Source organism: Trichosurus vulpecula, chromosome 4 (assembly GCF_011100635.1).
Source record: "Trichosurus vulpecula isolate mTriVul1 chromosome 4, mTriVul1.pri, whole genome shotgun sequence".
Lineage (NCBI taxonomy): Eukaryota > Metazoa > Chordata > Mammalia > Diprotodontia > Phalangeridae > Trichosurus > Trichosurus vulpecula.
The window spans coordinates 118,785,470-118,798,198 of record NC_050576.1 but is presented as its reverse complement, the minus strand read 5'-3'; the positions used below and the strand labels follow the sequence as shown (position 1 = coordinate 118,798,198).

The 12,729-nt window shown below is 36.1% G+C and overlaps 1 protein-coding gene across 2 annotated transcripts in view; it reads right to left on the bottom strand.

Moving 5' to 3' along the window:
* Nucleotides 1-12,729, bottom strand: part of KCNK2 (potassium two pore domain channel subfamily K member 2) — a 222,548-nt gene that overhangs the window by 62,795 nt on the left and 147,024 nt on the right. For both annotated transcript variants that reach the window (XM_036756312.1, XM_036756313.1), the window contains exons 5-6: nucleotides 12,335-12,521; nucleotides 857-996 (exon numbers count right to left, since the gene is read on the bottom strand). In XM_036756312.1, the coding sequence (XP_036612207.1) occupies nucleotides 857-996; nucleotides 12,335-12,521 (327 nt within the window). The remainder of the gene's footprint in view (nucleotides 1-856; nucleotides 997-12,334; nucleotides 12,522-12,729) is intronic.

The window sequence follows — 12,729 nt, the reverse complement described above, 5'->3', positions numbered from 1 at the left end:
TACATCAAACCCTGATTTGCAGCAACCGGTGTTTTCTGAGTTATAAATGCCCACATTGAAAAATTAACACTAAGTTTCACAAACCACTTAGAGCTGGTTTCAGCACACCCCTACCTATGACAGATTCCTTGGGCTTTGGGAACTGTCCTGAGTACCTAACCATCATTTATAACATTATTTCTCTGGGAAAATGTCTAAGTTCCAAGTTTCAATTGAAGTTTTGGAATATAATCTTTTTGTAAAATGTAGAGTGGCTATATATACATATATTCACATATACACAGGAAGAAGCATGGACCTGTGTTTTCACTGGTACAAGAAACTGCTGGCAATGAAGAAGTTCATGCAGTGTGGCATCTTCTTTTCCACTTAAAGACTTAAGAGAGTTGCCTAAAGTGCTGAGCTGTTCACAGAGCCTGTCTATGCCAGGGCCAAGACTTGAATTTACATCTTCCTGGCTCAGAGCCCAGTTCTCTATCCACAGTGCAGCCTATCATAATAGCCAATGCTTAATACAAGTACATACAAGCCAAAAACATAGAAATAAATAACATAGCAGATAACCAGAAAATTGAATTGTGACACATCATATACCTTAATAATACCATGTTGCTTTTAGAATTTCAACACAGAGAAAGATGTGTTGTATGTATTTCTGCATATTTACTTTTACCAAATACACTCTGAGTTGACTTGAAAACCTCAAGGTAAAAAACAAAACTAATTGTAAAGGAAATGAACTTGCTATAATTACAAATGGCATTAGATATGCTTTGACTCAACAAAAGTAAACATATATGGTTCATTTGTATAAGCTTTGAAAAAGAAGTGTGTTTGCACACTGTATAATTCTTACCTCTTCCTTTGTCTTTTTTGATATAACACGAAGCCAGTCCCCAATCATGCTCAGGACAGCAGCAAAGTAAGCGAGCCCTACCAGGATCCAAAACCACACCACTGGCTTGTAAATATCTAAGTACTCAATATCTGATCCTCCTGTAATGGGAAAACAAAATGGAACAAAAATAAATCCATGGTGCATGCATTAAGCATCCCAGGTAATTTATGAATGTCTTAAATTGCCTTTTTATTATTTGTATTACTAATAACATTTATTAATGGATCCATTCATCCATCCATATCACTAATACAACAGGAGACTACTAGAGAAAAAAAATCTGACTAATGGACTCTTCTTTCTAACTATCCTAATTCTGGTAATGAAATGTAAACTCTTTGAGGACAGGGGCTGTCTCAGTTTTTATTTTTTATGTATCCCTAATGCATAATTAATTCCCTGGTACATAATGGGTATTGTCTGGTACATAAAGAAAGCCTGCTGGATTTAATTAAACTTAATTGAACTGTCAGTTTTATCATACCCTTTCCATTCTCCAAAGCTTTTAGCCTCCTGTTCATTTCAGATGATAATTTAACTTATTGGAATTAATAAGGTCACCAAGAGAGTGTAGTGAGAGAAGAGAAGATGGTCCAAGACAGACTTGAGAGGCACCCAAAGTTAGGGAGCATCATGGATGATGGAGTCAGAAAAGAAGACTGGGAAAAAGTGATCAGCTGGGTAGGAAGAGATCCAGGAGAGAAAAATGGTATGTAGTGTTGTTAGATGCGGCAGAGAGCTTGAGAAGGATAAGGACTGAGGGAAGACCATCAAATTTGACAAGAGCTGAAGCATGATAGTGCAGGCAAGGTCAATTTGGCAACTAGGATGTGCTAAGGCCAGCCACATGGATTTACAAATTCATTTTCCAATAATAATCATAAAAAGACTGTGAAGGAGGTGGTATAATTACTTTCCCCATCTTAAACTGGGGTAAACTGAGGCTGAGAGAGGTTAAGTGAATTGCCTAAATTTACATGGCTATTAAATGTTAGGGCTAGGATCGAAATACAGGTGGTCTTTGACTTATCTCTCCTACTTTTTTTCCCTTAGGCTGTTCTGCTTCCCCTAGGGTAGAGTCCCAAAGATAAGTAGTTGGAGAGGTGAAGGTGGGATTTGTATCTCCAGAAATCCTATTAAATGCATTGTCTTCTAGACCAAATTTGTCCTTTATTGTTCAATTAGTTAAGGTTGCTTAATTACTAAGAACAGCACACAACTGATTTAACATAGAACTTTTTGGGGGAATTAATTGGTGGCCTCTGCTAATTGAAGGCAAGCTAATTAAAGATAATCCAGGAATTATGAAGGTTGTGCTACTTCCCTAGCATTTCTGTTGTGCTTTAATTACTTACCAGTTTAAATTCTCTCTCTCTCTCTCTCTCTCTCTCTCTCTCTCTCTCTCTCTCTCTCTCTCACACACACACACACACACACACACACACACACACACACTACTTCGGCCTTTCATATTAATGTCTTGATTCCAGGTGGACACACTGGAGAAATTAAGAAAGGATGAGGTGGTGAGGAAGAAGGATGCATTTTTTCTGGAGGAGGGAAGGTAAAGCAATTGGCATTAAGTGACTTGCCCCAGATCACACAGCTAGTGTCAAGTGTCTGAGGCTGGATTTGAATTTCAGTCCTCCTGACTCCAGGGCCAGTATTCTATTCACTGTGCCACCTGGCTGCCCCATAGCTAAACCCAGCAAATGAAGAAATTGCCCAGGTTCAAAGCAAAGGGAAAGCTGAGACCCTAGCTTTACAAGCAAATTTACAAACAAATGAGAGTCCAGTCACTAGAGAAAAGCCTGGAGGAAAAAAAAAACTAAAGAAAATGATGAATTAATGAAAATCTGGGATGATTTGATTTCAAAGATGGAAAATATCTGACCTAAGAATTTTGAATTGTTCCTTTCTTTGATCATTCTAACTAGTCCTTGTTTCAATGTTGTCAGTTATATAAATGTCATCTTTAGTTGTCACGTTCACTTTCTTAACCTTTATTTTTCCATGTTGCAGATATACTAAAGTGTTTTTTTTAACTTAGTAGAAGCTTACACTTTTAGGGGGAAAAACCTATCTTGATGAAAAGCACAAAGTAATTTCCCAGACTGGCCTACTAATTACACGGTTTAGCTTGCAAAACTGTTGGTCAATCTTTTGTTCATTCCTTCATTTCTGTGTTTATCTTAAATATTTATGAGTATCTTTTGCCTTTTATATCCATTTGCATTCTTCCCATTGGCCTCTCCAGCAAACCACCCCTGCCACAAAGAATAAGAAAGATAAATAAAAAGGTAGATCAACAAAACTATCACATCTGCCAAGCTGGACAGTTTGTTTAATATTCCACACCCATAGTTCCCCTACCTTTGCAGAGAAGGGAAGAAGATGCAATTTCTTATTTCTTCTTTGGGGCCGAACTTGGCAATTATATATAGTGTTCGGTCTGGGTTTTCTTTTTTATTTTCTGTTATTGTTTTAGTCATTTTGTACATTTTCCTTGTTCTGCTTACTTCACTTTGCATCATGTCATATAAGTTCTCTTGTCCTTTATATTATTCTTGTTCATCATTTTATTTTACAGTAATATTTGATTATATTCATGAACCAAACTGGTTTAATCATTTTCCAGTCAATGAACATTTTGACCCTCTTGATATGCTTGGCAAGTAATGATAGCCATTCTTTTTTGTTGTTTGTTTGTTTTTTTGAATTGGGGAAGGCAGGGCAATTGGGGTTAAGTGACTTGCCCAGGGTCACACAGCTAGTAAGTGTGTCAAGTGTCTGAGGCCACATTTGAACTCAGGTCCTCCTGACTCGACTCCAAGGCTGGTGATCTACTCACTTTGACACTTAGCTGCCCCTATGATAACCATTCTTAATGGTTTTAATTTGATTAGGGTGACAAATGCATAGTTAATTATGTCCCTGGGAAGGCGTGTCATGATAATTCCTGTCTGTCTCCTTCTTCGTGTTGTCCCTACTGTCTGGAATAGTTTCTTTTATTCCTTCTTCCTATTCTCTTCTTATCTCTTCCATTAAATGTCACCTAACTAGCCCAATTCTTTGTATTTATAGCTATGGATTTTTAAAAAAAATCTTGGCATACTTCTATTTAATTAATGGATTAAATAAGCATTATGAATTACTGTATGCAATACATTACACTAAATACTTGGGAAAATATAAAGTTTGGATAAGACACTGTCCTCACAGAGCTGACCATCTGGAAGAAAGTGAGGAGTCACAAACCTAAATAATATACTAGATCATAATATATGTGCATTAGAGCACTGCAAAACAAAGTGTTGGGTGAGGTTGGAAGGGAAAGAACTTTCTTGACTGGGAACTCAGAGAAGGCTTCGTAGGTTAGGGGTCAAATAAATAACTCCATGCAATTGAAAGAAAGCTCTAAAGTAGGAGTCACAGTGACCCACATATAAAATACGGGGTAGTTATACCTGCACTGAACCATTCTATGTTTCACGTATAGTCAGCAATTCAATTCAAAAAACACTTAGTAAACACCTACTATACGCCAGGTGAGAGGCAGCATGGAGTGGTGGAAGAGAGCTGCCAGACTTTGATTCAAATCCTTCTTCTGATATTTACTGGCCATGGCGGATGGCTTGAGCAAATTCTCAGAGGTGGGAAATGGAAAGTTGATTTCTAGATGCATTTTTAGGACAAAAGCAGCTTTATCAAAGGCACAAAGTAATTTCTCTCAGATTGACTAGCTGGTTCTGGGCTGAAACAATCAGGCATCAAATATTCACATCATCATGTGAAATTAACCTGGTAATGCTAGTGGGAATCACGTTGTGCAGGCGCTTAAGTTCTAGGATAAAGGGTTTACAATTTATCCTACTTGTATTGGGGAGTCACTGAAGGGTCTTGGGTAGAGGAATAATATGATCATTAGGAAGTTGTTTTTGGTCATAATATGTGACGATGTCTAGTTCCTGCCCTGGAGTAGTTTTATGATACACAGGCATTATGGAGGATCAATTATACATCTATGCCCCAGATGTTGAGCCAGAGAGAATGCAAAGTACCTGTTACTCATTGGAAATAGGACCTCAAGAGCTCAAATTCACATGCAAGAGGGAAGAATCATGTTATGCCAGAGCCTCCCATTGGGACCTCCCTCTCCACTAATCACAATGAGAAGCAATCGCAGTACCTTGACAGTGATAGTAAGTCTAGCATTTACTGAATGGAAAGCATGAGCTCTAGGAGCTTTGGTTTCCATCAGGACCCTCCAAAGTTTATTGCTAGGTCATAAGGAGGAACTGGAATGTAGATTCAGAGTCCCAGAGCCCCTTCTGATGCCTGTCTATCCACTATAACATAATCTGCTGCTTTGTTATCAAAACAGTCTAGTAAACCGAATTTTACTTCATAATAGCCTATAGCTAATATAGCACTGAATACAGGACAGGTACTAAGCTAAATGTTTTATAATCATTATCTCATTTGTTCCTCACAACAACCATGAAGTTAGGTGCCATTATTATCCTTAATTTACAGGTGAGAAAAGTGAGGCAAAGAGAAGTTAAGTGACTTATCCAGCATCACCCAGGTAGCATATATCTGAGGCCAGGTATGAACTCAGGTTTTCCTGGCTCCACATGTGATCCTCTATTCACTGTACCACCTAGCTGCCCACAGAGAGGCTAACTAGAGATAGATACAAATGTAAGGTTAGGCAAAGAGCCTGATTTCTGGCTAAGTATTAAGAATTTTCCAACTGGGGGCTCCTTAAGATTATGACTAAACTCAGAACTTTTCATATAAAATAAATTCCCTAACGTTGAAAAAAATGAAACCAAGTGGACCTTAGGGGTTATTATTATATTGCATGTTAGGCTTAAATGAGCTAATTATTGCAATGTGGTATTAGAATCTGAAATGAGGGGCTGAACTAGATGGCTTATGATATCTCTTCAAGCTCTGAATTTATTAACTTGTGACATTCGGAAATTCCAGATACTTAAAAGATAAAATATAAACATCTTGGCATTTGAGACCCTATACAGCATGGCTATCATGCCTACTGCTGATCACTCCAGAGTATCTCACTTTCCTTTATTTTTCTATATTCTAACCTAATGAGGTACTAGCTTCATCCTGTTTTTTCTTATCCTAGTTCTGCCCTTTGAAATCCTTTTCTTCCTTCAAGCCCAGCTTCAAAGTCAGATCATTCATGAAATTTTCCCTGATACCTGCTAGCAGAGCTTGCCAGAATTAAAACTAACGGTTTTAATAGCAAGTACAATGACAAAAACTCAAGAGATACAAAATAGGGTATTAATGAGAAGCAACCAGCTTCTGTGAAAAAATACTAGCGAGCCTAGTAAAACAACAACGGGTTGGCAAGTCTACCCTCCATTAGAAATGAGCCCTTTTTCTCTGATGTTTCGTTCTTCTCTGATTGACTTCTCCAAGTCAGTTATAATATTATAGCATATTTAGGTATGTGTATATCCCATCCCCCCTTTTAAACTGTAAGCTCTTTGAGGACAGGTATTGTCATTTTGCATTTTTGTATCCCAGACACCTACATGAATGAGTGCTTAATAAATGTTAAATTGAATTTATAAAAGTTATATCTACATATTGTTTTATCTGTTATATACAGACCTATCAATGGAATGACATGAAAAGAGTTTTGTTCCAGGGCACACATGGAGAATTCCAAAAGAAAAGAAGGATAAGGTATATTTTCTCATTAGGTGGGTGGATTCATGTTTTCCACAATTCCTTGCTTCATGGTCCTCCAAAGGAATGTTAACTGCCAGCCTCTGCTCCACCTCACCAAAGGTCCATCACTGGGTTGTCCTATTCCCAGGCCAATTATCACTACCAAGGACTCAGACTCTCTGGGTGACCAACCATCCTTTCCTGGAACAATCGAGCAATTGTCCTTTGTGTTGCTGTTTCTTTACATCCATCCACCCCCATCATATAGTTGTCTGCATCAACACATTAGACTCCACATGCACATAGATAAATGAATTTGCCCCAATTTGAGCTAGGCTTTTGTTGCATAAATTCAAGTAACCTATTCCATTTGACATGGAAATTTCAAGTGGTCATACCACTTCTTAATCTTATACATACAGGTAGTACCACATGTTTAATGAAAGCATAACAATAAAGAAAGTTTTACATTGAAGCATTACCCTAGCCACAAATAAAACTCTACTATACAGAGGCAATGAAGAAAAGATATTTTGCAAGGCAAATAAGAGAACCTTCAAACTCTTACAGATAAAGGTGATGGTCTCCATTTGCTCAGCCATTCCAGGGAGAAGGGATGCCAGCAGCAGCAGTATCTTATGGTGGATGATCTATGCTTACAATGCTCATGGGAAAACATGTTTGAAAATTCAAAGCGCTGACTTGGAAGTTTGTATGGAAAATGGATGCAAATTAGGTTCACCAGGTAATTCTGTTTTTCAAATATTTCCATTTCAGTAAAACCAAAAGGATATTTTCCCCAAGAACTTTTTTTTTTCAAAACCAATGCTTAGGAAAGTTTCCTCCAAGTACTCATGAGCCACTTAACACATATGTCCACCAAGATTCCGTTTTAGAAAAGTTAGTTCATGATCAAGGTGACTTTTTATGTCTTCTTTCTTATAAACAGGATGTCACATTTTGAGAAGGGTAAATTAACTTAATCACTTAAGGTCTGTGTTTGGGTAAAACAGTCAGCCCACAATGTTTTGTGGATTTCAATCTCAGAAAAGTATATTTTCCCATTCTTAATTGTCACTTCCCAGTTAAAATTTATGCAATATGATGAAGAAGGGGAAATCTATGAAACTAGGAACTGCTAAATACCTCACAGACCCTATTCATTCTCTTAGGTTTAAATTTAGTCCTCGGATATTCCAGAGTTGTTTGGATTCTCAAAGGCTGCTGGAGTAGAACACAAGCTCTAGAAGGTTTTAATACACTTTTTAAAAAGTTTTTAATGAAGAGCCTATTTATGTAAGCAAAAAGAGGCCTACCTCCAGTAGGCTGGTCATTAGGTGATGAGACTTTGGGCAATGGTTACTCAAAGAAAAAAATACAAAATCGGCCTTGATCCTGTGAGGATCCCTAATAGAGATAGTAGCAGGCTGATAAAGAAAAAAAATGTCAGTTTTACAATCACACCATTTTTAGACCACCTCTCTAAATGCCTAAATTTTTTAGACATTGATTTAATTCTTGGTACTATAGATATGGGACGCTTGTCCAATTATCAACAAGTTGCCATACTAATGGAGTTTCTAACTTTGACATTTCTGCTATAAACAAAACAAAGTTATAAGGAAATTTTGGCTAAATGAAAATGATATCCACATATTCCTCTGAGAGAAGTAAGTAAAGATTGGTAGGGTAGGTTTTATTGGGCATCCAAAGGCAGCAAGAAATACCATTTCATGGAACAATTAGTAATCTAGCATTGATTGCAATGCTATGAGGAGAATCATCAAAAATACCCCCATCAACAAGTCACTGCTTGTGTTCCAACAGCTGTTGCAGAGGATAAAGAGGTAGAGAAATTCTATGAAGAGGAACTCAGCAAGATACAGTGGGCAAAGCACAAAGTTTGGAGACAGAGGATCCAGATTCAAACATGGCATGTAAAATGTGACTTTTGGCAAGGCAGTAGCCTTCCCCAGGTCTCGGTTCATCTACAAAATAAAAGGGTAGGATTAGATGACTTCTGATGTCACTTCCAGTTCTCAATCTATTTTCTTACAAATCTCCAAATTAAATTAAAACTTTTTTATTATTATGGTGAATTGGTAACTAAAGGTGAATTTTCACCTTCATAAGTATTTATGTTAGCAGGCTCTCTTGCTTATGCTAAAATATAGGATTTATAGTTTCTGCAGTATAAGATGAGCAACATTTTTGTTCACATTTCTGAATTAAAGTATGTTGAAGTAATGTTTCAGTTCACCTTATTTATGGTCTCATCTTCATATATAGAGTCCCACATAACAGCCAGTTCGTCTGACTCAAACATCTTATCTACTTCAAGGTGCTTGTATTGTTAAAATAACTCACTAAAGAGGGAGGTGTTAATGTTTTATCATCTGGCTGTTATGCATACTACTCTATTTTTAAACTGTTCATGTTCAAATAATATATTCCTTTCTTTACAAGTATTTTAATTTAGACTCCATTTATGGTTACCAATGTTGCTTTACCCTTTCATGAAAGGACACCCTTTGTGGCTTGAAAAAAGAACTTTTTGCCCTTATAAAACACTTTTTATATTTCCTGATTTCTTTGATCATGTTAAATTTGGTACCTTCTAAAGGATGGATGACATTTAGTTCTTTATTCTGACACATTCTTTTTTCAGACTCTGTTATGAGTTTCTACTATGATATTTTCCATTAAACAGCTATAACATGTTTTCTTACAAATAGAAATATTATTTTCATATAAATATGATGATTTTCATAATGAATGGCCCATTTGATATATATTCAATTATAGAAATGAGATAAAAAAGGATAAATGAGAAGCTATTAAGTACCTGCTACTTCTGTTTTCGGATTAGCTAATTAAACAATCAGGAGACCTTTTCTTCTTCCTTATTTATTCTGCAATTAGGATAAGCTAACAAGAGATGAGTAAAGATGACCCTCCTGTCTTGTGTTCCAAACAAGCATGACCTTTGTGAATTTATTAAATGCTCTTAATTAAATCAGCTGAACCCAATCTTTGTTACTAAGCACCAGTTTGAAAAGATTTCATATATATATAACATAAATATACACAAACATATGAAACATATATATTACATGCATCATGTAAAATTATATAATAAAAATGTATTGCTTTTAAAAATACATATATGCTATTTAAATAAATTTACATAAAATGTTAAAATTTTAAATAAATATTTAAATAGTATATACATATGAGAGTGTATATATGTATACACAGTATAGAGCATATATATACATGTATACATATACATACATATACATATATATATACAAGTATACATATACATACATGACTATATACATCCTAGAATTTGTTCTATGAAGTTTGGATTCAGTCAAAGAGTCATATTTGAGGATCTAGAGGGCCACATGTAGCCTCAAAGGCTCAGGTTCCCCACCCCTGGAAGAGATAAATGCTTAGGTACAATGCAGTACCTTTCTCTTCGATCTATAACTGCTATCAATCTGATTAATATAACCCTGGTTTTATCCCCAGACATGGTTAGAGCACCTCTTTCTAACTCAAAATCCTTATCTTGATGTGAGATCTGTCCTGGAGCTTGTGAACAGGTTCCAAAATTTCAGTACAGTGGAGTTAAAAATCCCTAGTAGCTTTTGCCAGTAGCTAGTTATAAATTCTTAGGTCCAGCTTTCTGATTGCCACAGGCTTTCTTAGTCAACAGTGTTCAGAATTCTCACTGCCTCACTTCTCAGACTCTACTTGTCTCAAATAACATGAGAAAGAGTAGCCAAGTGGAAAGAGAAAGCTAACATCTGTTCTCTGGTTCTCTGCACTAATTGCTATCTCTAGTTTTCCTGCTTTCTATCCAGTAGGAATAGAGAATACAACAATTACAGTCACACAGTGCATATGTGTGCCAGGAGCATAAACCCCTATGGCAGTCTTAAATCAGAAGGTCTCTCAACCATTTTATTCTATATTTCCTTCTGAAAAGATCTCATTCTTGCTCCCTCCAATCATGTATACAATGATATATACTAAGAATTTGCATACTCTTTGCTCCTAAACAATCATAACTTTTCCACATACCTCCCAAACAACACAGATCTTGGAATTACAAAACTTCTTGGTCATATCAAAAACCATTTTCTTTTTTAAAAAAAATACTTTTGGGGAAAGAAAATGTTTAAACTAAAGAGTACACAGAAAACATAATTTTTACAGAGAAATTTTGGTGATCTTACCACAGAATCATTTTTTTTCAGTCTCTTCAGTTAGGTAAATTTTGAGGCAGAGCATACACAAATAACTCTAATAGTCTTATGTTCGACTTTAAGAGAAGGAACACAAGGAAAGGGAAAAATAGAAAAGTGAAATTCATAGATAACCCCTAAATCTCATTTTATCCATGGTTTGACCTATTTCTCAAATGAAACCAATTGAATGATGGATTTTCTCTTCCTTTTTCTCCCCTTCTTACCTTCTTGTGGATGTGTTAAGTAATAAAAATGCCAAAGGAAGGATCAAGGTGAAATCAGAGTATAAATAAAAAACACACATTGTTATCTAGGCTAGATAATCATCTTCTGAATAATTAAGAATTGCTTTGGTATTTTAAACCATAAAGATAATTTTAGAGTATTTGATCAAAGTGAAGAAAGGCTGTGAGGCATAATGATTAGAAGATTGGCCTCAAAGACAGGAAAAGCTGTGTTCAGATCCTGCCTGTGACGCATTGGATATGTGACCCTGGCCAAAGAAGGTAACCTCAGCACAGACACTTCTCTTTCCCTCATTCCTAGGCAGCTCACTAAGATTATAGACTATAGAAAAGGTGCTGATCTGACTTGGTAGAGGGAGTTCCAGTGTTCCCTATATTGATTCAAAAAAGGAAAACACTGAGTTACAGAAAAAAAAAGAAAAAATGAAAATGTGTTTCGCAATTCATCCTAGAAAGGCAGCATGATGGAAGAGAAAGAATTTTGTCCCTTTAGCCTTAGGGTAAGAAGTCCTGGATTAAAATCCAGCTTTGGCTACTACTCAAACATGTCACCTCTCTGAGAAGAAGGTTTCTCATCTCTCCAAAGATGGTTTGGACTAAATAATCTCCATGGTGCCTTCCAGCCATAATATTCAGTCAAACTATGAACCAAACAATGGGGAAACTGACTTTGTAAAATTTCTGCTAAAGGCAGAGGGCTTAAAAGATAACAGTAGAAGATGAATAGATATCACAGGGAGTCAAACAAGAGTTAGATTTTAAAAAATCATAGAATTGGTGAAACCAAAAATACAATAGGAAAAATACAATATATTTTCAGTAAGGCAAATAGAAAAAGAAAAAATGTTTATGTGAAGCACAGGTAAAAGAGGAAAGTCAAATCAGATTTAAAAAAAAACACTATCATGTAACATAACACTTTCTTAAGTTAGAATTGCTTAAAAGAGTAACAATGAAAACTGATACTGCCATAGTTCCTAAACCTACAGTGTGACTGTAAAATAAGAAGTTTAAAATTCCTTTACAAAGTGGAAGTTGAGTCACTATGCTTCCGCCCATCTCTAATGTCACATGACAGCTATACTCTTAAATTCTACCATGATGTTCAGTCCAAGCCAATAAGAAGAGAGTCTTTGCTCTCTTCTCATTCAAACCCCGCTGAAATAACCTTGAAAAGAATAGATGTGAGCATTGAAAACAAAAATAGAAACAAAGACCCTTACCTGCAACATAATCACCAAAACCAATGGTTGTTAATGTGATGACCACAAAATAAATGGCATCGAGGGCACTCCAACCTTCTATGTGCTTGAATATGACTGCAGGTAGAGCGACAAAGAGAACACACCCAAACAGTATGAAGATGATTGTTGAGATGATTCGAATTTTGGTCTGACTCACATTCCACTTCTGGGCATGAAAGAAAAAGAATACTTTCATTATTGACGTGCCTGAAAAATTGGACATATATGTCTATGCAAAAATAACCGCAAGTAACCATGTTACTTTGTCCCCTTAGTGATATTAATTATCAATTATCTCTACCCCTAGAAGACATGTGTGATGTAGATGGCCCCAAAGTAAGCATTTTAGTAGAATTTAACTAATTTAATTGTTC